Source organism: Panthera pardus, unplaced genomic scaffold, assembly GCF_024362965.1.
Source record: "Panthera pardus isolate Hobbes unplaced genomic scaffold, ASM2436296v1 HiC_scaffold_21, whole genome shotgun sequence".
NCBI lineage: Eukaryota > Metazoa > Chordata > Mammalia > Carnivora > Felidae > Panthera > Panthera pardus.
The window spans coordinates 32,893,995-32,920,862 of NW_026526777.1; the positions used below are offsets into that span (position 1 = coordinate 32,893,995).

At 34.1% G+C, this 26,868-nt stretch overlaps 1 protein-coding gene across 1 annotated transcript in view; it reads left to right on the forward strand.

Annotated features, from left to right (window-relative positions):
• Window positions 1–26,527, forward strand: part of ZBTB41 (zinc finger and BTB domain containing 41) — a 47,225-nt gene extending 20,698 nt beyond the window's left edge. The window contains exons 7-11 of the mRNA XM_019430492.2: window positions 553–648; window positions 2,305–2,411; window positions 4,091–4,196; window positions 9,910–9,998; window positions 21,919–26,527. Coding sequence (XP_019286037.1) covers window positions 553–648; window positions 2,305–2,411; window positions 4,091–4,196; window positions 9,910–9,998; window positions 21,919–22,574 — 1,054 coding nt within the window. The 3' untranslated portion in view covers window positions 22,575–26,527. The remainder of the gene's footprint in view (window positions 1–552; window positions 649–2,304; window positions 2,412–4,090; window positions 4,197–9,909; window positions 9,999–21,918) is intronic.
• Window positions 26,528–26,868: the final 341 nt, after the last annotated feature.

A 26,868-nucleotide genomic window follows, 5' to 3' on the forward strand; every position in this document is an offset into this window, starting at 1 on the left:
AACCCATATCGTGTCAGTAGGGCTGGAGGCTTTAGAAATGGCAATAATTGTCTTCTTTATATTATTTCCCTTCTTCACATTGGCATCTGGAAGTCACAAACACCTGTGAAGATTTCCTTGGCTTAAAACATTCTTTTAATAGATACTGAGCACAATTTGAAAGGAATAGTACTGATAAACTGGATTCCTTCTATATTATTAAATTCTCTCCACTAAAATTCACATCAGTTTTACTTAATTTAGTAGTGACAGTTGAGCATTTTCCATTCTACTTCTTGAAAGTTGCTTAAGCTATATAGTTAAATCTTTGAGCAAACCAATGGCAAAGGAAGGCAAAGTTAATTTTTTTTTTTAAAGAAGAGAGACAAAACAAGCATGATCATGTGTTTGTGAGGCTAATTCAATAAAAAGCAAAAATACTGTTGGAGAAAGGGAGAATTGCCATATATCTTTAGCTTGAACACCTTTCTAGTAAGCTTTCTAGAAATCTATGTTTAATATAAATATTGGTATTAAAAAAACTTAAGACAAATGTGTATTTTTAAAATACAGGACTACTTTGAAAGAACATTTGAGAATCCATAGTGGAGAAAAACCTCATCTTTGTAGTATTTGTGGACAAAGTTTTCGTCATGGAAGTTCATACAGGTAAGTCAAGCCATTTTTTCTCTGTATTAAGTAAGATAAATTATGTCTCTTTTAATTCTCTATTTTCTTATCACTGCATTAGTTCATTGGTGAATTAAAACATTTTCTAGTACTCGTGGTAAACAAAATTATGCAAAAAACTCTGCTTACAAACTTTTCCCTCTACATTACAGCTTTTAATACTGTTTTCATTCTGTAGTACAAAATATTAAATAATTTCTTCATCACCAAGTTTGCTAGATGCTTTACTGAGTCGCTGTCATTTAAATGTTTATTTCATTACTTAATCTTTGAATTAAATTCATTAAAGCTCTGATGTTCTAATCTCAATGCATTTTGTCACTCTTGGCTATCAAAGAAATGGTGTGAAATATGGCAAAATTGAAAACTGTAGGATTATCAGTTTTGGAAAGTCTTTTGTGTATTATTTGTAACCTGTATAATTGTTTTTATAGCTGAATTCCTGACCACATTTGCAGTTTGTGAAAAGTTGGCTTTTTCCTGAATAAATAATAGGTGACTACCTACTGTGAGATATATGTACATTTTAAATTTTTATTAATGCTCCTAAGATTTTTAATCATAAGGCTTTAATTTTTATACTTCCATTTATTATTTACCTCTTTTTCATTTTAAACAGAATGTGCCCCCTTTAGATGTAGTTCAGTCAATTTTGCTGGTTATAGTTATGGAATCAACACCTGTTTTGGCAACTTGAGAGCTTGTTTGGAGGTTCTAGCAGGGGAGCGCAGCTACTTGTATACCCTTGACCGAAGAACAGTCCTCCTCTATCGGGGAAGGTCGCCCTCTTCAACTGATCGTGCAGCTTCGGGAGAGACGCACATGGAGCAGTGAGGGAGAAAGGGGACACCCGCCTAGCCAGGCATTCAGCCGAATCAACCCTGGCGATCAATGGGGTGACAGATGTCGCAGCCAGATCGCCCTCACATCGTGTTTCGGCAACTTGAATGGGAAAGCTATTCATTTCACTAGGGTATATATAGATGGAGGATTATGGGGATACGAATAATTCAAGTTAAATGAATTTGAATAGTTTAAACCTTTATAATCTGTCTTTGGGTGATTATAAAACGAACCGGACTTTGGTTAGTGTGAAGAAAAGTAGCAAATGTAACTGTCAGCAAGTTGATTACTTATAAAATTTACTTAATTCTCATACATCAATTTAGAAGTGGTATCCATCATCCAGGACAGGATTCTTAATTATTTGCTGTATCATATGTTTTTTTCTTTTTTTTTTTCATGAAATTTATTGTCAAATTGGTTTCCATACATGTATCATATGTTTAAGTCACTTACCTTATTTGTCTAATTCCTTCCGACTCATTCCTACTTTTGCTATCTCTGAAACTCCACCAGCAGACAGATAACAACTCTAGACATTTAGTACATTCTAAAAAGTCAGGAAGGAATGCCATCCAGACATAGTGTATATGCACACGTTGAAGTGCTTTTGTGAAAGAGGTGAGTAGCAACCCTGGAGTAAGGTAGTGAAAAGAGTGGGAAAGACGGAACGTCATAGATGTAGAGCACATAATGTATGAGGGTGGCTGAGTAAACAGCCCAATTTCCCTTAATCAAGATTTTCCCTTTGGTGGCACCAGCTTTTATGCTCTTCAATTTTTTTCTTTATAGACTTCATTTACGAGTACATCATGATGATAAACGATATGAGTGTGACGAATGTGGGAAAACATTTATTCGTCATGACCACCTTACAAAGCACAAAAAAATACATTCGGGTAAGGTGTATTTTGTAATGATGGTTACAAAATCCTTTAAAAAAGCACCTGAATAGGACATACTACATCACGTTTATGTTGGCTATAATTTTAATAGTTTTAGTAATATATATACTGGTCACCCCATCAATAATGCTGGTTCTGAAAACTTTCTTTTAAAACATCTGAAAGGGATATAATTTTATGACATGTTTTTGTTCACTGCAATTTTAATAATCCGGTTGCCTTTTATGCCTACAGACTATATTTTGAAGTTTGTTTTAATCAAGTTCTCAAAATTTGCACTATGCATATTATGTGGATATGTGCAATAATTGGTATTGGCATTTCTATAAAGAGAGATGCCAAGATAACATTTTTCATTTTTATTGGATTTGAAAGAAGTTAGCAAAACAGATGGTTGAAGAGAAATGATTATAATTGGGTGTTAACATTAATGTAATAGTGAATTTTTGAAACCCTGTCTTTGGAAAAGAGTACCTTAATAGTCCTGATCAATTTCAGATCTTTATACTGTATTTATAACTTTTATATTCTGGGGCTTTCTTTCATATTTTCTTCTCTGATTGATGTTCAGAAAGAGCTAAGAGAGCCAACTCTGTGAGTACAATAATTGGAAAGAGCCATCTCTATAAGCACAGTAGAACAGGTGCTTATTATTATTTTAAACAATCTAAATATGAAGTATGCAACACATGTAATTACTTTCTTAAATGATCCCAATCAGGGGCACCTGGGTGGCTCGGTCTGTTAAACGTCTGACTTCGGCTCAGGTCATGATCTACTGCTCGTGAGTTCGAGCCCCGCGTCGGGCTCTGTGCTGACAGCTCAGAGCCTGGAGCCTGTTTCAGATTCTGTGTCTCCCTCTGTCTCTGATCCTCCCCCATTCATGCTCTGTCTCTCTGTCTCAAAAATAAACGTTAAAAAAAAAAATTAAAAAAAAAATCCCAATGAGGTTACAAGTTGCAGTTGTTATCAACTGTTATCAACTTTTAAGAGATGCTAACAGTCTGATGACTTTTTCACTGGAATTATGCATTTTCATTTTTAGGAGGAAGATTCTAACTCCTAATTCTAGAGATCACATGCCTTAATTGCATACTGGATTAAGTTAAGAGTGATTTTTAAAGTGCAAGCCTTTATAACTGAATATTAGAGATGAGAAATGGGACTCATCTAGAATTTTCCTTCATATTTGCATTTTAGCTCATTGCAAATGTGTGAAATCCCCAGAGATGAAAAATATTTTTTTAAAAAAGTACGAAAATCTGAAAATGTTCAGGTCCTTTTTATAAACAGTAAAACAGCCTTATCTTGATTCAGTGTGTTTTCATTTGAAGTGTTTGACATCTAGACTTATATATTCCTAAAAAATTCCTGAGTTTTGAAGTCATTTCATTTATCTTGCTCTGTTACATTGAGAGGTAAGATTTGAAGTCTTCAGCAAAAAGGCTATTCATTCCTTCTCCAGGTCGGGAAAAGGGTTCACATCCGTGAAAAAAAGCATAGATTCATTGAAGAAAGGTACTTTAGTAAGGAATATAAAGCAGATAGCCCAGAATAAAGGGTGGCTTTACTTTTCTGGTTGATTTCCTATCATATTATCCTGTTGTTTGATCATCTATTTCTGGGGGGAACACTGAAGTGCATATTATAATCAAACTATTTGGGTCTTTAAGGTGAGAAGGCTCATCAGTGTGAAGAATGTGGAAAATGTTTTGGTCGTAGGGATCATCTCACTGTTCATTACAAAAGTGTACACCTGGGAGAGAAAGTGTGGCAAAAGTAAGTGAAAAAGCAATTTCTCATAAAATTACTGCATTGGATAAGTGTAGTTTGGGTGAGAGTTATAACTGGTCTCATAGTTTATTTTGTTTAATTGAGGATAGGTTAACTAGCTCTTTTTTTCTAGCTTCTGTAGCTTCTCTGTTGACCCAAAGAAATTGAAGGAAATATTGTTGTTTACTTGTTTTCAGTTGACTCAAGGCTAGGAGGTAGTAGATATTGAAGTTAATAACTAATACAGTCTTGGCATTCTTTGGGCATTTCATTTATCTTTGGTTGCTGTGGCTCTTAGCAAAAAATAGAAATGTGCTGCCTATATACTATACTTAAAAAGAGTTACTGCTGGAAATGTTTCTAGTCAGAATTTAGATTTCTAATCACACTAAGCAGTTAAAATGGTATTTTCTTTGGGGGGGGTGCCTGGGTGGCTCAGTCAGTTGAACTTCCGACTCTAGGTTTTGGCTCAGGTCATGATTTCACGGTTCGTGGGATTGAGCCCCGTGTTGGACTCTGTGCTGGCTGTGTGAAGTCTGCTTGGGATTCTTTCTCTCCTTCTCTCTCTACCTGTCCCCCTCCTCTCAAAGAAATTTTAAAAATAAATAAATTAAATTAAATGGTATTTTATTTGAAGGAGGCATGTGCCGTCCTGAACACCAACTTTTAAAAAAAATTTCAATATACTTAACATACAGTATTATAGTAGTTTCAGATGTATTCAACAATTCTGTACATTACTCAATGCTCATCACAATAACTGTACTCTTAAATCCCTTCATCTATTTTACCTACCCCCTGCCCACTTCTCTCAGGTAACTTAGTTTATTTCCTAAAAGTCTTTTTTCGCTTGTCTCCTTTTTTCTTTAGAACACCAGCTTTTTAAGCAATTTAGATATTCAGGGTTAACTGAGATTAGTTGTTGAGTGTGTTATGTTCAGAGAATCCATGTTCTTGGACTAGGTGTTTGACACAAATGCTAAATAATGCACATGGTCTAAGGTGCCAAGAAACTGTAGTTGTAGTTTAATAGCACTGATCGTGATCAGCAAAATATATATAGTACCTTTAAATGTAGTAAGTGACAGAACACTTTGAAGAAAAGTAGGAAGTGTTGATTTCTGTCCATTTTCTTACATTTTCATATACTGGTTTATTGTTTCTTTCACTGATTTTGTTCAGTGATTCACTCACTGAATCAATGTATTCATGGTAGTCATTGAATTCTTGTATTCATTAGATAATAGGAATGCTGCCAAGGGCTGGGATAGAAAGATATACATGATTCTGTATAGAAAAGAAAATAAGAATTTCAACATATTGTTTGAATAGGTAGAAAGTAGACTGAACTGCATACTCACTTGCTCCAGAAATTCTGTTAACTTTTTCTCAACCCCTTTATACCCTTAAAAATTATTCAGTATCTCAGGAGCTCTTGTTATAGAAATAATAATATAAAAAATTATTATTGTTTAAGTAAACTCTACAAATCATATTAGAAATTCAGTTGATAAAAATGAAGACCTTGTTCATTAATTCACTTGAAAATCGTAATATACCCATCACATGCTCACATAAAAAGCAATTCTGTGAAAAATAGCAACTTTACAAAACAAATTAAAAATATTAAAGGAGGGGCATGTTTGGCATTTTTGTGTATCTCTCTAATGCTTTAATAGAAGATAGCTGGAGTATTGTATCTGCTGCCATGTGTTATTTTGTTTGAAGTAAATGAAGAAAATCTAACCTCACTCTATACATCGTTGGTAAAAGGAGGAGTACTGTGATAGCAGTAATCTTAGATAATTGTGGATATTAGTCTTTGCTACTATACCCAAACTAAGCAAGTGGTAGTTTCTTAAAGGTAGTTGCAAGGTGAAATCTGAAACAAAATTAATGAAGTTTTTGTACTCTGTTACACTCAGCCTATTGGTCTTGTACTTGAATGATTTTTTTGTACCTATGCACAAATTGTAATACATTTGTCCTTTGGAAAACATGGGTTCACTAAATTATGGCAATTTTCTAAATGTAAGCACATTTCACAGGACAGGATCAACAAATCACATGTGTTAATATTGCCTCCAATCTCTCAGAAAGGAGTATTGGGAAGCTGTCAAGATCACAAGGGCAGGTGCAAGTTTTCCAAAATTTTTATACTAGCTTGAAAGCTCAGACTTTATCATTGCTGACAAATATTGTCATTTTTTCCCTTGATGTGACAGGTTTCCTTCCTTTAATTTTCATGAAAATATCTGGCAAAAACTCAAGTCTGTAACTGTGGTTTGTCTTTCATTCTTTCAAGTAAAATGGTATTTCATGAAGAAAGTGGCTACTTCAGCTCACAACTCGGATTCACAAGTGCTTTGCTTTGAGACAACCATTATGCTTTGGTATGCCGTAGAAGTGCTTCTTGTGTCCTTCCCATTTCATCACAAAAAACATTAAAAAGGCCACACTCAGAAAGGTTGAAAGTTAGTAAAATTATAATTTAGCCCCTTTCCCACTTTTTTTTTTTTTTTTCCTGTGATCGCATGGTGGTAAAGAGCACAATGACTGTTAGTACATTTTGGTACCACTCCCTTGTTTGGAACTGAGGTACCAGCACTTTTATCCACCATTTCTTTTGTATGTGTCATTAGTGTAAATGTCTACATAATGAGAAAGGAACATAAATGTTAAGGTATTATTTTGAAAATAACTTTGATCTTATAAACCCTATGAAAGAGTTTTGGGATTCCCTCCCTGCCACAAGAGCCTGCGGACCTGTCTGCTGGCCTAGATAATTATGGAACCAGAACCTGTAGGCTCCACTTTCTACGAGGGCTGGCTAATGGTGGATCTAGAATACGGAGCCTTACATATCATTTTATGGAACCAATACTTATTCCTATGTGATAAAAAGCCATTGAAAATTTTAAATGAGGGGCACCTGGGTGGCTCAGTCGATTGAGTGTTCGACTTCAACTCAGGTCATGATCTCATTGGTTCATGGGTTCGAGCCCTACCTCGGGCTCTGTGCTGACAGCTCAGAGCCTGGAGCCTGCTTTGGAGTCTGTGTCTCCTCTCTCTGACCCTCCACTGCTCGTGCTCTGTTTTTCCCTCTCTCTCTCAAAAATAAATACACATTAAAAAAAAACTTTTTTAAATAAAGGAAAATTTTAAACAGGAAGGTGACACAGTTGGATTTCTTTTGGGGTAGATTACTCTTATTGATGGGTGGAGGCTGGATTTGTGGTGGATAAATTAAGACAAGTAAATCAGCCAGTTAGAAGGCTGTTAGAATTTAGGAAAAAGATGGTGAGGGCCTAAACTAGGGAATAGAATTAGTAATAAACAGTAGCAGATACTTATTTGAAAAATACTTAGTTTTTTTAATTGAAAGAATGGTAGCAGTCATGGATAATTCCTGTTTTCAAGGAATTCCTGTTTTCAAGTGGGTGGTTGATAAACCAGCCATTGAGATAGAGAATACAGAAGTTGGACTAAATTTACAGAAGGAGACAATGAATTGTTTGGTGTGTATTGAGTTTGAGATGCCTAATAGAAACTCAAACATAAAATGTGACAGGTAAATAGAAGTCTAAATCTCAGAAGTGAAGTCTGAGCGTTTATCAAGATTTATATGTGAATATGTAAAAGCAGATTATCCAAGGAAAGAATGTGGGGAGTGATGAAGGTTAGCACCCCTCCTCCCACCCATTATTTTATAATGTTTCTTCTTCCCTTTTATAGATCTAAATTTCTTAGCCACAACACTATAGGCATTTGGGGCCAGATAATTATCTTTGTTGGGGAGCTGCCCTGTGTAGTGTAGGTTTATTCATCAGTATTCCTGGCTTCTATCCACTAGATGGCAGTAGCACCGACTTACCTCCAGTTGTGAAAAAACGAAAATGTCTTCCGACATTACTAAATGCCCCACGGGGACAAAATTGCCCCAGGTTGGGTACCACTGCTTCTTTCTGTATGTGCCTATGGTGATCCTGTTTATATCTCTATTTGTATTTGCCAGGGATATGAATGGAATAGGACAAACCAAGTATGTTGATTACAGGTCTTTTGCTAAGTTTATCAGTGACACTGTTATCTTTAAAAAAAAAAATTTTTTTTAAACTTTTTGTGTTGTTTTGTTTTTGTTTTTTGGGACACACAGAGAGACAAAGTGTGAGCAGGGGTGGGGGCAGAGAGAGAGGGAGACACAGAATCCAAAGCAGGCTCCAGGCTCTGAGCTGTCAGTACAGAGCCCAGTGCAGGGCTCGAACCCATGAACGCGAGATCGTGACCTGAGCCAAAGTTGGATGTTCAACTGACTGAGCCACCCAGGCACCCCTCCCATTATCTTTCTAAATGTTTGTTTCATCAGGTAGAAGTAAGTTTCTAGAAGACAGGACCTTGCATAGAGTTTTTGTAGCCACTCTTTAAATGTTGAGTTGAATGAATTGAAAAGTGTGAATAGCATTTGAAATGTTAGGCATACTATTGCTATTGAATATTGTAACAATATGCTAAATATTCCAGTAAAACCCAGATGTTAAGAGCAAACTGTCTTACAGAACATTATAGTAGCCTCTGTTTGAGTTAATTATTTTGCCATGTGTTCAATTAGATATAAATTACTTCCAGGGTGAGATGATAGACTTTTAATAACTATAACTTAAATGCTAATCATTTTACACATATCTTAATCCTCACAATTAAATTGGAGTCTAGGATTGTTTAACTCACAAAGCGTATTCTTAGGCACTACACTTTACTGCCTGATAAGTTAGGTTTTGAGTAATTTGCAGCTTTTTATGTCTATTAATTCGTAATAAAAATAAAAGGACTGGTATCTCATTCTTTTTTGATTTAGGTATAAAATTTATTTTTAAGTTCAAGTTTATGATACTTATTATATTTGTTATAAAGTGAACCAGTTTGGAGCAGTGTCACCTTTTTGATGAATGAACATTTTTGAGAGTACTGCAGTTTTTTTTCAGTCAGACTTAGCGTCTATTTTTTAAATTAAGGTATGCTTTACAGACAGAAAAATGTTTTTTTTTAGTCTGTAGTTTTGCACATTTTGATAAATGCATGCAGTCATGTAATCATTACCACAGTCAAGATATGGAATAGTTCTATCACCCCTAAATTACCACTACACCGCTTTGTTCAACTCCTTTTTTCTTCCTTTAGCTCATCATTGATCTGTTTCTGTCCTAGTAATTTTTCCTTTGATATTTTTAATAGCAAATAATAATAATACAGAAGTTCAGTGATTTAAATCTTAAAGGGGTTTAAAGTTAAAAGTCGAAGGACCTCTTTGTATAGATTCGTTCACTGAATATAACTGGAGGAGGAAGAACCAGAGGTAAGGTTGGTACATTTTTTTTTAAATTTAATTTTAATGTTTACTTATTTTTGAGAAAGAGAAAATGAACGAGTGGGGAGGGGCAGAGAAAGAGGGAGACAGGATCTGAGCAGGCTCTGCACTGACCGCACGGAGCCCAATGTGGGGCTCAAACTCACGGACCCTGAGATCATGACCTGAGCCGAAGTCAGACGCTTAACTGACTGAGCCACCAGTTTGGTACTTTAAAAGTAATTCCACATTCCTTTGGAGTTCTATGCTTTATTAATGTGAGAATTCTATGTATAATTTTTGTACATGATGTAACATATTTTTATTGTGTTATTAAAGTTATATTGAAAACTCAACCCTTTTTATTTTTCTTAGATACAAAGCAACGTTTCATCAATGTGATGTTTGTAAGAAAATTTTTAAAGGCAAATCAAGTCTGGAAATGCATTTTCGGACGCATTCAGGTAAAAGTTAATAGGTACTTTACATATATCTTTGTGTAATTATTCAGGATAAAATATGGACATTTAAATTTTGTTGTTCTTGGTTAAATTTTTTGCCTTTTCCCCGTACGATTTTTATTTATTATGTTAAAGGTGATGTCATGAATGAACAATATTCTGCACTTTGATTCTCTGTAAGCTTCAGTACTTTTGAATATTATTTTGTAGAATTTGGGAAAATTTTTTCCCATAGGGAATTTACTCAACTTCTAGCTCTAATTTTCCCCTTTTCTGGAGGTTTTTGGTTCTTCTATATCTGTGTAACTCTCAGAAGACATTTCTTTTTTTTTGTCTTTTAAAACAAAAAATCGGTATGATTTGATTGTCTTGCTTACCAAGTTACTGTTGTATACTTTCCTTTTCACTTAGTGAGTTGTGATTTATAGGTAGTTATAGTAGAATGATTTGCTTCAGCTGCTTCCCAGAAGATATCATTTCCTAAATCTTTTTTCCCCCTTGGTAATGCTACCATATTTTGCAATACAGACTATGTTGGATTCTTTCTTATACGTTGTCTTACTCCTTGTTTGACTTCCCACATAAATTGACAATTTTTAAAGCTTTCCTTTTTAAAAAAGGAACTTACTTATGCATTTATGGCTGCTTTGTTTTATATTTATTTGGATTTTGTCAAGCTACTGTTGTAGAAGAGAAAAATAACTGATTTCATAAATATCAGAATGAGAAATAACAATTTGGGCAATTTCAATAGCAAAGAATTGTAGTAAAGAATTTATTACTTATAAAGTGCTGCTGTTAAAAAAATTTACGGCTCCCTACAAAAGAAAAAGTCACAATTTGGGGATACATAAGTAGGACAAAATGAGGAAACTATACTAATGATATCTTCCATATTAGTTATTAATAACAAACTTAATAAACTCATGATTTAAAAGAAATGATGAACTTACAGAAAGTTAATTCAACCATTGATGATTTAAGAATTATAAAACTGCAGGAATTATTTTAGAGGAGAAACTTATATAATAAGGACTGGCTTTATAATTGCATGAAGTTTTTTGAAAACATTCACTTATAGTAATTTGTCGATGACCAATGATAATGTAGAATTTCCATTTCTGAATATCTTGGTTGGAATTTTGGACAAGTCGTTCTCACGTTGAAAACTGAGGATGTGAGGGGCGCCTGGGTGGTTCAGTCGGTTAAGCGTCAACTTCGCCTCAGGTCATGATCTCACAGTTTTGTGAGTTTGAGCCCCGCGTCGGGCTCTGTGCTGACAGCTCAGAGCCTGGAGCCTGTTTCAGAGTCTGTGTCTGCCTCTGTCTCTCTGCCCCTACTCTGCTCGCGCTGTCTCTCTTTCAAAAATAGTATGAAGACTGCTTGGAATTTTCACTTTTTAAATAGAGTATGAGCTCTATTATAGAATAAGACAAAGATTATGGCAGTTATGAAATGAGAATGAGAAATCACCTAAAGCAGAGGTCAGCAAACTTTTTTGGTAGAGGGCTAGATAATAAATATTTAAGGCTTTGTGGGCCAGACAGCCTCTCTCATAACCACTCAACTGTGCTTTTGTTGCATGGAAGCAACTATAGCCATGTAGGTTCAAATTAACATGACCGCATTCCAATAAAATTTTATTTGCAGAAACAGGCAAGAGGCTATGTGTGGCTTTTGGGCTGTAGTTTGCCAGCTCTTAATCTAAAGTGATCAGAAGGCTACCCAGACAGGACTTCACAGTGTGGCTGTTCCATGAACTGGTTGCCATGTTCCCAAGTCCATTCCTGAGATTTATAGGTCCAGAAAATCATTTTTACATCTGTACACAAAGATTATAAGTATTCTTAGGAGTTCTTCATAATTACCATTGGAAATAGATTCACCAGAATGTCAGCTTATTATTCACCCTGTAGAAAATGAAGAGTGTACTGGCCAAGGTATCCTTTTTCTCTAATCAAGGAAGTAGAGTTGCTAAATTTGTTGATTAGAAAAACTACTAAATGTAGTTCTAGACTAAGGTAGTAACTTTATGGAATAGTTTCTCAAGGAAATGGTGAGGGATACTGAGTCATCTTTACCCATGTAAAGATGGGTGTCTCTTTTGGGACCAGAATAATTTTGCTCCCCAGATTATTTTTCCCTAGCCGGGATGCCTTTAGTACATTATCTAAATTGCTAAATTCTTATTTTTCGAATCCCCTTAACTAGACTCCATGTAGACATTTTTGTATTAGTATATTCTTTCTCTAGACAAGGTGTAACTAAGGGATTGGTTCCAGTTTTCGACAGGTCAGTACACTTAATTGGTTCAAATGAGTAGATATGATTAGTGCCTATTCCCAAACTTGCAAATAGTAGATGCTTAATAAATATTTGTTGAATGAATTAGAGAAATTGGTTGGAATACAGATGTAAGATTTTCTTCTGTAAAGGGCTTATTCTCATCCATTATGTGTTTTGTTTGTTGTAATTCTCAGAGTAGTGATAACATCTGTTCTTCAGCAGTAGGCTTGTTGAAATGTAGTGCATTTATTTTAAACAGGCATTAAGGCTGATAAATTTAGGACTTGACTTTAGAGTTGGCAGAATTTTTTTTTTTAATGTTCATTTTTGAGAGAGAGAGTGTGAGCATGGGAGGGACAGAGGTGGGGGGGATACAGAATCTGAAGCAGGCTCCAGACTCCAGCTGTCAGCACAAAGCCCAACACGGGGCTTGAGCCCATGAACCGTGAGATCAGGACCTGAGCCAAAGTTGGGACACTTAACCGACTGAGCCACCCAGGTGCCCCTAGACTTGGCAGAATTGTTTATGCTGTATGTAAAGTATCCAAAATTTAATGAACTGCTCAATGAATTTTTGTAAATGAATACATCCACGTAACCACCACTCAGATTGGTATATAGGACAGTACCAGAATTGCAGAAGTATCCTCTCTGGCTGCAAGGAGTAACCTCCTTGCAAAATAATCATTATTGTGACTTATATCACCACTAATTAGTTTTGCCTGTTTGAACTTCATATGAATGGAATCATATAGTATGTACTCTTTTTTGTCTGGTTTATTTCACTCAGTATGATGTCCATGAGATTCATCCATGGAAGTGGTTTGTTTCTTTTCATTTTCATATGAATATACCACACAATTTATTTATCCCTTGAACTTTAATGGACATTTGGTTTGTATTTACTTGGATCTATTATGAATAAAGCTGCTTTGGAAATTCCTGTTCATGATTTTTCATACACAAATGCATTTATTTCTCTTGTGTATATGCCCGGCCATGGGATTGTTAGCCGATAGGATGCGTATGTTCTACTTAGTAGACACTACCGAACAGTTTTCCAAGGTAATTGTGCCAACTTGCAGTCCTACCAGTAAGTATATGACTTATGAGAATTCCAGTTGCTCCAGGTTTTCACCAACACTTGATACTGCCTTTTTTTAAAAGTTATTCTGATGAATATGTAGCACTATCTCAATGTGGCTTTAATTTAATTTGCATCTTTGTGGTAAGTAATGATATTAAGCACCTTCCCATATACTTATTGGTCATTTGAATATCCTCTTTCATGGAGCACCTGATTAATTATTTTGCTGATTTTCTTAAACTGGATTGTCTGTCTTTTTTTTTTAATGTTTGTTTATTTTTGAGAGAGAGACACAGAGCGTGAGCAGGGAAGGAGCAGAGAGAGAGGGAGTTACAGAATCTGAAGCAGGCTCCAGTCTCTGAGCTGTCAGCACAGAGCCCGACACAGGGCTTGAACTCACAAACTGTGAGATCATGACCTGAGACAAAGTCGGACATTTAACTGACTGAGCCATCCAGGCGCTCCTGTCTTTTTCTAATTGATTTATTATAAGAGTTCTAGCTATATTCTGGAGATGAGTCCGTTGTTGGATATCTAAATTTCAGATATATTACGCTCTGTGACTTGCCTCTGAGCTCTAGTAATGGTGTCTTTCAGTGACTGAAGTTTCTGAGTTTTATGTAAGTCACATATCAGGTTGTTTTTGTTTTTCGTTTTTGGGTTTTTTTTTCCTTCTGGTTAGGTTCTTGCTATATCCTTTTTAAGAAACTTTTGCCTATTCCCAGGTCGTTAATATTTCTGTTGCCTTCTATTTTAACTTACATATTTAGATTATGAACCTTCTCTAATTTACTTGTTTCTTCTTAGGTTGTTAGGTAAAGATCAAAGTTCTTTTTTCACTTGTTTTCCTTTTATTTATTTTTTTCTTTTTACATGTGGCTTTCTATAACCAAGAACCATTTATTGGAAAGATTATCCATTCTTTATAGCATTTCATTGGCATATTTGTTTTAAATTAAATGATGCTGTGTGTGTGGTTTGTCTCTGGGCTCTGTTCTTTATACTGCATTGTCTGTATATCCTTGCTCCATTGTTGCTGTACCACTTAAATTGTTATGGCTTTTGATATCTGGTGATGTAACTTACCCAACTTTGTTCTGTTTTGGTGTCTTTGTTAGTCTTGTTCCTTTATGTTTTTAGATAGATTTTGAAACAACTTAATTAATTTCTAAACATAAAAATCTGCTGGGAATTTTATTGGAATGTCAGTGAATACATAGTCAGTTTTTTCCTAATTGATTATCTCTATTATATTGAATCATCAATCCATGAACAATCCCTACCCTAACTTAAGTCCTTTTACTTTTCTTGATATTGTAGTTTTGGGGGGTACCTGGCTGGCTCAGCCGGTGGAGCATCAACTCTTGATCTCGGGGTCATGACTTCAAGCCCCACATTGAGCGTGGAGCCTACTTAAAAAAAAAAAAAAAAAAAAAAAAAAAAAAAAAAAGATGTTACAGTTTTTAGTGCAGATATCTTAAACATCTTCATGAGATTTATATATAGATGTTTGATGTTTTTGTACAAAATTATAAATTGTATTTATTTGTATTTGTTTTTGATGTATAGAAATGCAGTTGAGTTGGTATATTGACTTTTTATGCAATGACTTTGCTATAGTTTAAGTTCTTTGGATTTTCCAAGGATACAAGCTGGCCATCTGTGAATAGTGACAATTTAATTTCTCCCTTTCTGAATCCTTTTCTCTCCCTCTCTGCCTTATTGCTTTGGTTGACATCATCAGTGGTGTATGAATAGAAATACTGATAGTGGACGTCCTTGTCTTATTCTCAATCTCCAGGGAAAAGCTTTCAGTATTTCATAATTAAATATGATGTTTTCTGTATATTTTGTAGATACTGTTTAACAGGTAAACAAATTACCATCTATCCACGGGCACCAGGGTGGCTCAGTCGGTTAAGGGTCCGACTGGCTCAGGTCATGATCTTGGGGTTCATGAATTTGAGCCCCACATCGGGCTCACTGCTGTCAGCCTGTCAGTGCAGAGCCCACTTTGGATCCACTGTCCCCTTCTCTGTGCCTCTCCCCTGTGTAGGCTTTCCCCCAAATAGATAAATGTTAAAAAAAGAAATTACCATCTATTCCTGATTTATTTACAGTGTCATGGATAGGTGTTAGATTTTTTCCTATATTTATTGAGGTGATCAGATCTTTTTCCTTTGTTAATGTGACAAATTACATTGATTTTTTTAATATTAAATCTTACATTCCTGAAATAAACACAGATTGGTCGTGTATTATCCTGTTACTATATAGTTGAATTTAATTTGCTTATATTTTGTTTCTTTTTTTCTTTTTGGCTATGTTGTTTAGACATACTCCTTTTTTTCCCCTCATAATATCGCTGACAGGTTTCGTTATTATGACTCTGCTGGCATTAAAAAAATAATTTGAGAAATAATACATCTTTTTAAATGAAGTGGATGAGTTTATGTAAAGTTGGCATTATTTCCTCATTAGTATTTGGAGGAATTCACTGATAAATCCCTCTGAACTTATTTTCTATGAAGAGATTTAAGTCAGAGATTCTTGGGGTGCCTGGGTGGCTCAGTTGGTTAAGCGTTCGACTCTTGATTTCAGCTCAGATCATGATCTCATGATTCATGAGGTCAAGTCCGCATTGGGCTCCACACTGATGGTATGAAGCCTGCTTGGGATTTTCTGTCTCCCTCTTTTTCTGCCCCTCCCCTGCTCTCACTCTGTCTCTTAAAATAAATAAAACTAAAAAAAAAAAAAAAAAAAAAAAAAAAAAAGATTCTTTAATAGTTACAGAGCTGTCATTTTTTTTTTTTATTTTTAAAGAACTCTATTTAATCTAAAATATGAAATCTATCCACCGAATTCAAGGTATCATATTATGTATCTTTTCAATGACTATAGGATTTTTTGATATTTCCTTTGTTTAGACATGTTTTTTATTTCATTTCTGCTTTTTTTGTATTTCTATTTTATTTGGGTTAAATTGCTCTTTCCCTAGTTTTTTTATATCGATGCCTAACTTATTAAATTGTAGCATTTCTTTTTTTTATTTATGTACTTTAATGTCCTAAGTTGCCTTCCAAACATTGCTTTCAGTCCCACACTTTATGTTTCATGTTTCCATTATAAATAAGTTAAAAATATTTCCTAATGTCTGTTCAGATTAATTCTCTCATTTATGGCTTATTTCAAATTGTATTGCTGAATTCCTAAATATTCGAGGGTTTTCTAACTATTTGTATGTTACTCATGTCTAGCTTAATTCTACTTTTGCCAGAGAACATGTTTTATTATTCGAATATTCTACATTCTTACTGATTTTTTTTGTGTGTGCTTATTCTATAAGTTACTGAGAGATCTATGTTAAAATCTATTAACGTATTGATTGAAAATTATACTTTTTCATCTTGAGTTCTTTAATTTTTTGCTGTATATATTTTGAGGCTGTGTTATTAGATATGTACGGATTGTCGTATCTTTCTGTCCCGTGGTCAAAATATTCCTCTTTATGTTGGGATAAAGATTTACCAGGTCTCTTTTGGATAATGTTTATATATGTTTTTTCTATCTTTTTACTTTCAGTCCTTCCGTGGACTTGTATTTAAGATGTATGTCTTTGGAGCATCATTTTATCATCTATTATGATAATCTCTTTTAACTGAGATACTTAGTCATTTAAATTTTACGTGATATCTCATTTATTTGGATTTAAATCTATCATCATGCTATTCGTCCCATCTCTTCCTTGATGCTTTCTTTCTCTTGTCTTCAATTCCTTGAAATCACAAAGGATTTTTATTACACATTTTCACCTCGGTGCTTGTCAGTTGTATGTTCTTTCATTGTTCGTTAGTAATCACCCTAAAGATTGCTATGTGTATCCATAAATTATTAGTCTACCTTAAGTTAATTCTTTATCAATTTCTAGACAACGCAAAAAAACCTTACAACACCCTTACCTCTCACCTTTTATGCATTGTATGTATTTTAATTTTACATATACTTTAAACCACATAAGACATTATTTTTTGGTTTGTTTTAAATAACCCATATTATTAGGGCACCTGGGTGGCTCAGTCGGTTAAGTGGCCAACTTTGGCTCAGGTCATGATCTCACAGTTCGTGAGTTCGAGCCCTGCATCGGGCTCTGTGCTGACAGCTCAGAGCCTGGAGCCTGTTTCGGATTCTGTGTCTCCCTCTCTCTGACCCTCCCCCATTCATGCTCTGTCTCCCTCTGTCTCAAAAATAAATAAACGTTAAAAAAAAAAAATTAAAAAAAACCCCATATTATTTATTTTTAACCATATATGTGCCCTTTACTGTTTACTGCTTCCTGCATTCACATTGTTCCTCCTGGAATCATTTTCCTTCCACTTGCGGACTCCTTTCGAGCGTATCTGCAAGCACCAGGTTCTCTTAGGTTTCGACTGTCTGAAAATGTTTTTATTTTACTTTATGGAGAATATTTTTCCTGACTATGTAATTTATATTAGCAGCTAATTTTCTTTCAACATTGTAAATATGTGATTTTTTTCCTCCTTGAACCTCTTTTGTTGTTGAAAAGTATACTGTTAGTCTTATTGTTGCTCATTTAAATGAAATGTCTCTTTTTAATTGGCTGCTTTTTTCTCTTTAATTTTTAGTAGTTTTATTATAGTGTGCACAGATGTGTGTTTTTTTTGCTTTGTTTTTTTTGTATTTTGTGAGGTTTGTAGAACTTACTGGGTCTGTGACTTGAGATGTCTTTTCTTTTGTATAGGGTAAATCTTAAAACTCTCCTCTTTCTAGGATTCCAGTTTATTTATGTTAGATATGTTACTTTGTCATATATATATGTGTCTGTGTGTGTATATATATATGTATATATATATATATATATACACATATATATATATACATATGAATATCATGCTTTTGTATATTTTCAATCTATTTCTCTTTGTGCTTCTACATAGATAATTCCTATTAATCTATTTTCCATTGTACTAATTATTTCTTCTGTGGTGTCTAATATGCTATTAAATCAATCTACTGAATTATTCAGTTATCTGTTCCAGAATTTTCTTTTTCCCATAGTTCCAATTCCATGGTGAAATTCTCTTTTCCTGTGTTTTCTTGAATATATTAATCATATTCATGTTAATATTTCAGTCTTATGTAATTTCTCTTCACCTTTAGGGCTATCTATTATCTTTTTTCCCCCCATCTCTCAACATTTGGTCATTTGGTTCTGTTTCTTGACATGCCTGATCGTTTTGAAATGAACCTTCGATTTTGTGAATGAAAAATTGTAGAGGTTCTTGAAGTTGTATTCTTTCTCAGATGTATTTAATTTTCTTCTCACAAGCAGATAGAATGAGATGGCATGGGTCACCTCTTATCTATTTCTGATCTACCTTTCTCCTAGTTCATCATTATTGTGGTGAGACTTAAACTCTAATCTTCATCTCCCCAGTATCCTTGGGTTTGCTAAAATATCTTTTCATCCCTTCAGTATCCAGCCTCTGGTTTCTAGCTGTCTTATCCAGCAGATGTTCATCTTGAGAGCTGGCAAATGTCAGTATTTTTGTTCATTTCTCTGTTGTTCTTTCCTTTCCAGGCTCTTGACCCCTTAAATCCTGGGTAGTCCCAAACTCTAGCTTTTATCTTCCCATTCCAGTGGAATGCCATCAGGCCCTCGGCTGCCACTTGACCTCTTATTTCCCCTACCCAGGGAATTTATTTTATTTATTTTTCCCCATACCCAGAGAATTTCTTTATTTATTAATTGTCACTAAATCTGAAAGTACACTGAGGAAAGAGCACATGTCCATACCTTCCTGTGCCTCCAGAATCTTGGCCCCTTATGTCCTGGCTGCCTTGTTTGTGCTTCAGTGCCTCCAAAGAGTAGATTCTTTGAATTTTAAAAAATCTTTTATCTTTTCCTCTTCACTAGCAAGAGACATAGTTATGATATAAACTACTCCATCAAATTTGAATGCAAGTTCTCGTTATATTTTCATATACTAATTTTTAATATCTAAACATAACTCATCTATTGGAAGACATTTTTTAATTCTAAAGACTCATAGGTTACTATGATTTTAGCTGAGAAAGAGATTACATTTCTTTGAGCATTGTTTTATCTATTTCCACTCTTAAAAAATAGACTCCTTTCTGTGCATCTTGCAGGAGACCTTTCCTTTGTTTCCTTAGGTCTCTGATTTGTGATCCTGAGATTCACCCAACTTGAGTTCATTGTTATCAAATAGATAATTTTGCTACAGAAAGCCTTGCCTTGCTGTAGAATGTTTCTTCAATAAGTATTCCTCTTTTCATTAAGTCCACAGTATTGACCCTTCTCACTGTGTATCTATAAGCACCCCATATTTACTTTTTAAATATAATAATATCAACATTTCCTTTGTGGATCTTTGTCTTATAAATATAAATTGATTTTTTCTGTGGAAAAATGAAATTTGTTTAAAATGATCACAGAAACTTCTCAGAGAAATATGCCTGAGTCCCAGCTTCCTAACAGTATTTGTGGGACACTGGAACTGATTGACTATGACTTTACATCATCTATAAAAGCTTTTAATGAATGTGCTTAAGAAACTATCATGGCTAATACTGTGCCAAAGGAGAATACTTAAAACCAATACTTTTATCTTTAAAACTAAATTCTGTGCTTGTTGGTGGTGTTCGTAATGCTATGCTAGAGTTTCATTTTTTTTTTTTTTTTTTTTTTTTTTTTAATTATAGAACACTCCTGGCATGACTGGTCTTAATGCCAGGAATTATAGAAAGTTCTTGCATTTTAGAAGTGTAATTTTTTTTCAGAACATTCTTTTATAACCTTTTTCATATTGTCCCTCATTGTAGGCATTTCAGGTGAAATCAAATGTTGGATACAGTGTGTTCTACACACAGTTGCAAATACTATCTTTTCAAGAATTTTAACCCTTTATAAATGTTTTACTTCATGTTTTACTTCCTCTTTAGTGACATCAGTCATGATACTAGTTCAAAAACAAGTAGAAATGTAATAGTCCAGGAACCAGCATCCCCGCCTGTATACATTTTCTGTACTGGGATTTGAAAGTTCCTGTGGGCCACAAAATAACAATTAATAATATTTAATGAATAGTTAATTGTTTGGTATTAGTGGCTCAACTTGAAGGTGCAATTCTCTTAATTTTCTAGGAGAACTGGCTTTCTTTTAAATGGAAAGATAAAACAGTGATATCAACAAACCCATGTAACAATATAAAATCTTTCCATTTAGTTTTAAAATATATGCCTTGTGTTGTGCAATTGTATGTCTGGGTTTGTTTTCTCTTGCTGCTGTAGTAAATTACCATAACCTTAGTGGCTTAAGTAATACAATTGTGTATGATCTTAGATCTCTGTTCGTGAGAAATCTGACATGGGCTAAAATCTAGATGTTGGTAGGGCTGCGTTTCTTTCTGGAGGTTCTATAGAAGAATCTCTTTCCTGCTCAGTTGGGTTATGATAAAACCGTCTTTGAGCTGTAGGACCAGGACCCAGGTTCTAGTTTTATTACTTGTGGTAAGCTGAGAGCCTTTCCCAGCTTCTAGAGGCCACCACATTTCTTGGGTCCTGGCGCCTTTTCCCATTTTCAAAGCCAACAGTGAAGGGGTTGAGTTCTTCTCTTGTTGCATCTCTCTGATGCATTCTTCTTCCGTTATCTTCTGCTTTTGAAGACTCCTGTGTTTAAATTGGGCCATGCTGGATAATCCAGCTAATCTCCCCATTTCTAGATCTTTAATCTGCAAAGTCCCTGTTGCTATGGAAAGTAACATATTTACAGCTTCCTAGACTTCCTCTTTGGGAGGTCATTATTCTGCCTACCACACTGGCTAACCTAGGAATTTATGATGTTTCATATTAAAAACAAAAAGGAAAACAACAAAACTACAGCGTAGAAACCTGATCAGGAGGGACTGAAAACTAGTTCGGGTTCCTTGTTCTTTATCCTGATCAACTCTCCTTACGTTGACCTCAGGCCAGACATTAAGTATCACTACTTCTTAGTTTGATTCTAAGAACTCAGTTAATCAGAGTTGCTGTTTTAATTTTAATCCTTCTTGGGTGGGAGGAAATCGGATGTTTCTGTTTTATACCTTTTTTAGGGGCTATAGTGGGAATAAAAACAAGCAATAATAATAGTCTGTGAGTCCATCATGTACTTATCTTATGCCAGCTACAGTTCTCAGCACTATTTGTTTTCTTGTTCAATCCATTCACCATCTCTGAGGTAGGCACTATTGTTGCATATTACTGGTGAAGAAACTATGCTTAGAAGTTGGGTGTCTTGCTCAAGGTTTGGCTGGTAAGTGGTACAGCTAGAATTCAAACCTGGATCTTTTTAATGTTTGAGCCCATTGTCTTTACTGGCTTCCTGTACTGTCTCCATTTTGTGATAGCATATAATATCACTGCTTTTGTTAAGTTCTTGTAAGTATTCGTGTGGAAAATTTGCTACTTTAAATCATTGTCTTCCCAACTGAATGCATTTTACCTTAATTTCATTTTTGTTCATAACAGGTGAAAAACCATACAAGTGTCAAATTTGCAATCAATCTTTTAGAATTAAGAAAACTTTAACAAAACACCTGGTTATCCATTCTGATGCCCGACCTTTCAACTGTCAGCACTGTAATGCAACATTTAAGCGGAAAGACAAGCTGAAATACCACATTGACCATGTTCATGGCATAAAATCTCCAGACGATCCTCTAAGTACTTCTGAGGAAAAACTTGTATCCTTGCCAGTAGAGTACTCATCTGATGATAAAATCTTTCAAACAGAAACAAAACAATATATGGACCAGCCCAAAGTTTATCAGTCAGAAGCCAAGACTATGTTACAGAATGTGTCTGCTGAAGTGTGTGTTCCAGTAACATTGGTTCCAGTTCAGATGCCTGACACTCAGAGTGATCTGGTGCGTCATACAACCACGCTCCCACCATCTTCTCATGAGATCTTGTCACCACAGCCACAATCAACTGATTATCCCCGAGCAGCTGATTTAGCTTTTCTGGAAAAATATACTCTTACTCCTCAACCTGCAAATATCGTTCATCCAGTACGACCTGAACAAATGCTAGACCCTAGAGAACAGTCTTATCTTGGAACACTACTAGGCCTTGATAATGCTACTGCTGTACAAAGTATTTCTAATAATGAGCATCATTCATGAGTAAATCTAAACATTCCACAGACTTTCTTGATTGTTGTGTGCTAATGGTAGCCTAGACTGATGGCTTTTAAATTAGTAAGGCTGCTATTTTTTCATTTTTCTCTAGTTTCTCAAGTCCTCAGAACCATTTCAAATCAAGAAAAATATGTATTTCTGTTTACTGAACATACGAATATTTGGACACATTTTGAGGTATAATATTTGAAATGAACATTTTTGTGATTTTTAAAGATAACTTAGTGCTTAATTTTTAATGGTTCCTCAAACTTTTCAATATTACTAGCTGTTGACTTTATGGTTTTGTTTTTGTTTTTGTTTTTGTTTTTAATCATCAGTGGACGTTTTTATTCTTCTTTAGTTTCAATCCTCTTTTCTCCCTTCCACATCTTCCAGAGAAGCTTAAGGACCATGTAGCCTTTCAGAAAGACTATAAGAGTACACTGATAATTGCAACTCTTCTTATCCTAACTTAAGATTCATTATCATTTCTTCTGCATTTTTAAAATTTGAAGTTAGATCTAAATTTGTAGGGAAATCTTGGATATTTTTGTGTTGTTTTTTTATCTGGCCGTAATTTCAGGTTATTATTAATCCTTTGGTCTTTTGATAAACTCAAAGCCAGAAAGCTAACTTAATGTAAGATTAGCTTGTTAAATGAAACGCAGAATTGAAATAATTATTCAAAGGATTGGTTTTTGCCAGTGCTTCAGTTACCATGAATACAAAATGCAAAACATATGTGCAGGTGTTAAATTATACAAAGTTGAAAAGGTATTGAAAGCAAATTATGACCGTTTTAACTAGATAACTTTCAAGGTAAGTTCACCTTTTATATTTTGTCATTTATTTAGAAACAATAACAGCACATAATAGCATATATCTTCATTTCACTAAAGGAGGGGCAATTATAACTAATCAGTGAAATTTAATTTATAAGCTACTTTTGGTCTCATTTACTTTGGCTAAGTGAAATTCTGGGAAACAGAACCTACGTATTACGTACATAACTGTTAGGAAAGGTGCCAAATTATAAAATTTATGTCCCAACTAAACTCCATGTTTACTTTAATTAAAGGGAACCACTACTTGTATACAGATTTACATGTAATCTAGATCTTTATTTTGCTTTTCAATAAGCCTAAGGCCTGTAATTATCCTTGATTTTTATTTTTGTAGGAGACAAAAGTTGAGGACTTGGTGAGAGGAAATAGCAGTTAGAGCAAAAACCTCACTGATAAAAATTGAGGAAAAAGTCAGTCAAAATTACAAAATACCTTTCAAGATGTGCACTTTCCATATTTTCAAGTCCATTTAAACTTAAACTAGGATGATATTTCCTAGGAGCTGCTTGAATGATTAGAATAGGCAGGGTTGATTTATTATTAGCATGTCATTTGTATGTAAACTACTGGAAAATAGCAATTTTAAGATTTTTCTATTTCAGTTTTGTTTACACTCCTAATTGCTTTAAGCACTTTTTTTGTGTAAACTGTAAAGTCTGGCCCAGCCCTTGTGAAAAAAATCACAAATAAAATAATGAAGTTTTAATGAATAAAATTTAACCACTTACTAATGGGGAAACTTGTTTGCTGAAGCACTTAAGAAATGAAGGTACTTTACAGGAACATTCACATCATATTAGTGGAAATAAAAGAAAAAAATGTTGAGATTGAGGCAGTTAACCAAAGTAGCTCATATAAGTAACAAAACCAACCCGAGTTTTGCCTCAGTTATCAAGGTTTGGTTGTAATTAGTCTAGGACCAGTAGATATAATTAATGTATTCTTTTCAAAACACTTTTACTTTTGTGTGAAAATGTTATATCTGGGGTACTTATGTGATAAAACTTGACTGTATGAGGTACTATTAGTCTGTTAGTCTTTCAAATTGACTTTTAAAAATATGTCTTTATGTTTTTTGATTCCTCTCATGAAAACAAGACCTTCAACTCAAAAACTTACTATAATGAAATGAAGTAATACCTAAAAGTATACCCTGCCTTACATATAAACCGTTGTAGAAAAGTTTGGACTTCTAAAAAGGCAATGGTATATATGTGTCTGTGTATGGTATATTATATGCTTGGTAGCAAGAAAGAAATAGGGTGTTGCATTTTCACATTGAAAAGAATACTTTGCTTTTTTAAAGGTATTTAGGATTCTTTTAATAATAATTTCCTAATTCTATAAATACATAATTTGATCATAGGAGTTGGTTTACAGAACGAAACTTTTCTGGAATACATCTCTTACATAAAATGAAATAGAACTATATTTAGTTATTATTGTAGATAAACTTGAATACTGGTTTACTCTTTTATAAAATGCTTTCACAGTTCTCTTGTTTAACCTCATAACCAAATCTGAAAGAGAAAAGACATGCTGAGTTCCCATTTTAGAGATAAAGAATCCGAGGTTAAGATAAAGGACTCACTTAAGCTCTCAGCATTAAAAATGGCAGAGCTACTAATAGGGAAAGAAAGCTAGCATTAATAAATGCTTACTGTGTGCCAGGCACTACATTTTCTCATGTAATTTTAAACAGTCTGAGAAGTAGATAGTATAATTCTTGTGAAGAAATTATCTCAGTGGGTGGACAAACAAATCTGCTGCCTCTAATTTCCAAAATTAGAATATAGAACATTTTAAATTGTGAAAACCTCATGGATTTGGGCAAACTGAATGTATATAAGTTGTTGAAGTTGGCACAAAAAATATGAAATGAGGCCTACTCTTTTCAGTTAAACTTTTGTAATATTTAATTTGGAGTATTTGGACAAGTGTTCCATTAACTCTAAAATCCATTAATTTTGTAACTGTACTTAAATTTTTGAATCTTGCAACTAAGTTTAGCCTCATTCAGAATTTTTTATTTTATGAGCATAATTTATTGTTTTAAATTAATTTTTTAGCTGATAGCAGTTAGCACTTAATATGTAAATTGAATAATTTATCAAGTGTAGAAATGTGTTAACCTAATCAGTTTTTCCTTAAATGCACCAAAGATTTTTAGTAGGTATTAAAATAGTTTAAAAGAATTAAAATTCTTTGTTGTTCGAATAAATATTTGTCCAAAGAAGCACAGTTGAAGTCCTAGGATTATGGATTTAAAAAGAAAAATCATTAGTTTGAATACTAAGATTAAGTGTTTGTGTTTATATGTATAAAAATAAAAACAGAAGAAAATACTCTGGGAATAGTCATACTGACAAACCAATTACAAGTAAGAATACTCAGTTTTCCTCAGTTCAGTTAATTGAATGTTATGTTTTAAGTGGACACTATTAAATGCTAAATAATAAGCTTATTTTTTACACTACACTATTAAAATAATTTTGCCTTAGAATTTTTTTTTAAGACAAGTTGAAGTTATTTTTATAAGAAACCCCACCTATATTTTGCAGCCTAAAATACCATTTAAGGTTAGGGTTTGTTCTTCATGCCAGCAAGATTTAACCAACAAACTGTAAAGGTAATGATCTTTGCATACTTTTAAGTAATTTAGTTGTTTTTGCTGGGAGAAAAAGAGTAGCAAAAATAGGGTTTTAAACTGGTGCTTTATTAAGTGACTTCCTTTTAAGTGATTGTAGGTCATGATATAGGTACACTAATTTCTGTCAACTTTAAAAGTGTCAAACATCTTTGCAGAGTGACTTTAACTGTTAAGGGCTAATAAGTAATTAAATATCATTCATTGCTTTTCAGTCTTTAATCGCAAACAAAAACACAGTTAAACTGGTATGTTTATAAGTTTGAGTTCTCTTCCTACCAGATCATTCTAACATATCGTTGATGAAAAGTCAGATTTAAAGCTTAGCTCTTCGACAGTGTCCTTTTTATACCCAGTCTTTTCTGAATTGAATACTTTGTGCCTTTTCAATGTGTTGTAGTTGCTTAAAATTGATTCTGCTGGCTAGATTGTACTGGTTAATAAATGATTTTGATTTTGTTGTTGTTGTTGTTGTTGTTGTTGTTATGGGTTTTATGTTTGTGCTGCCTGCTGGTCAGGCAATACTTTTTTTAGATTACTTTATGATTAGGAAAATGGCACTAAGTAATAGTGTGAACATTTATTTTTGTTTTTGTTTTTGTTTTTTTAACTCTTTTGTGGCCTTTATAGTTACTGTGAAGCCACTCCAGGGCCTGTCTCTAGATGCTTATTAGAGGAATCTGACAAATAAAATAAAATGATTAGTGTGTCTGCCTCTCTGTCTTCTCCTCCCCCCCCCACCTTCCTTTTTAAAAATAATCAGTTCCCCATATCCACACAGCTCTCTACATTGAATGGCTTCTCA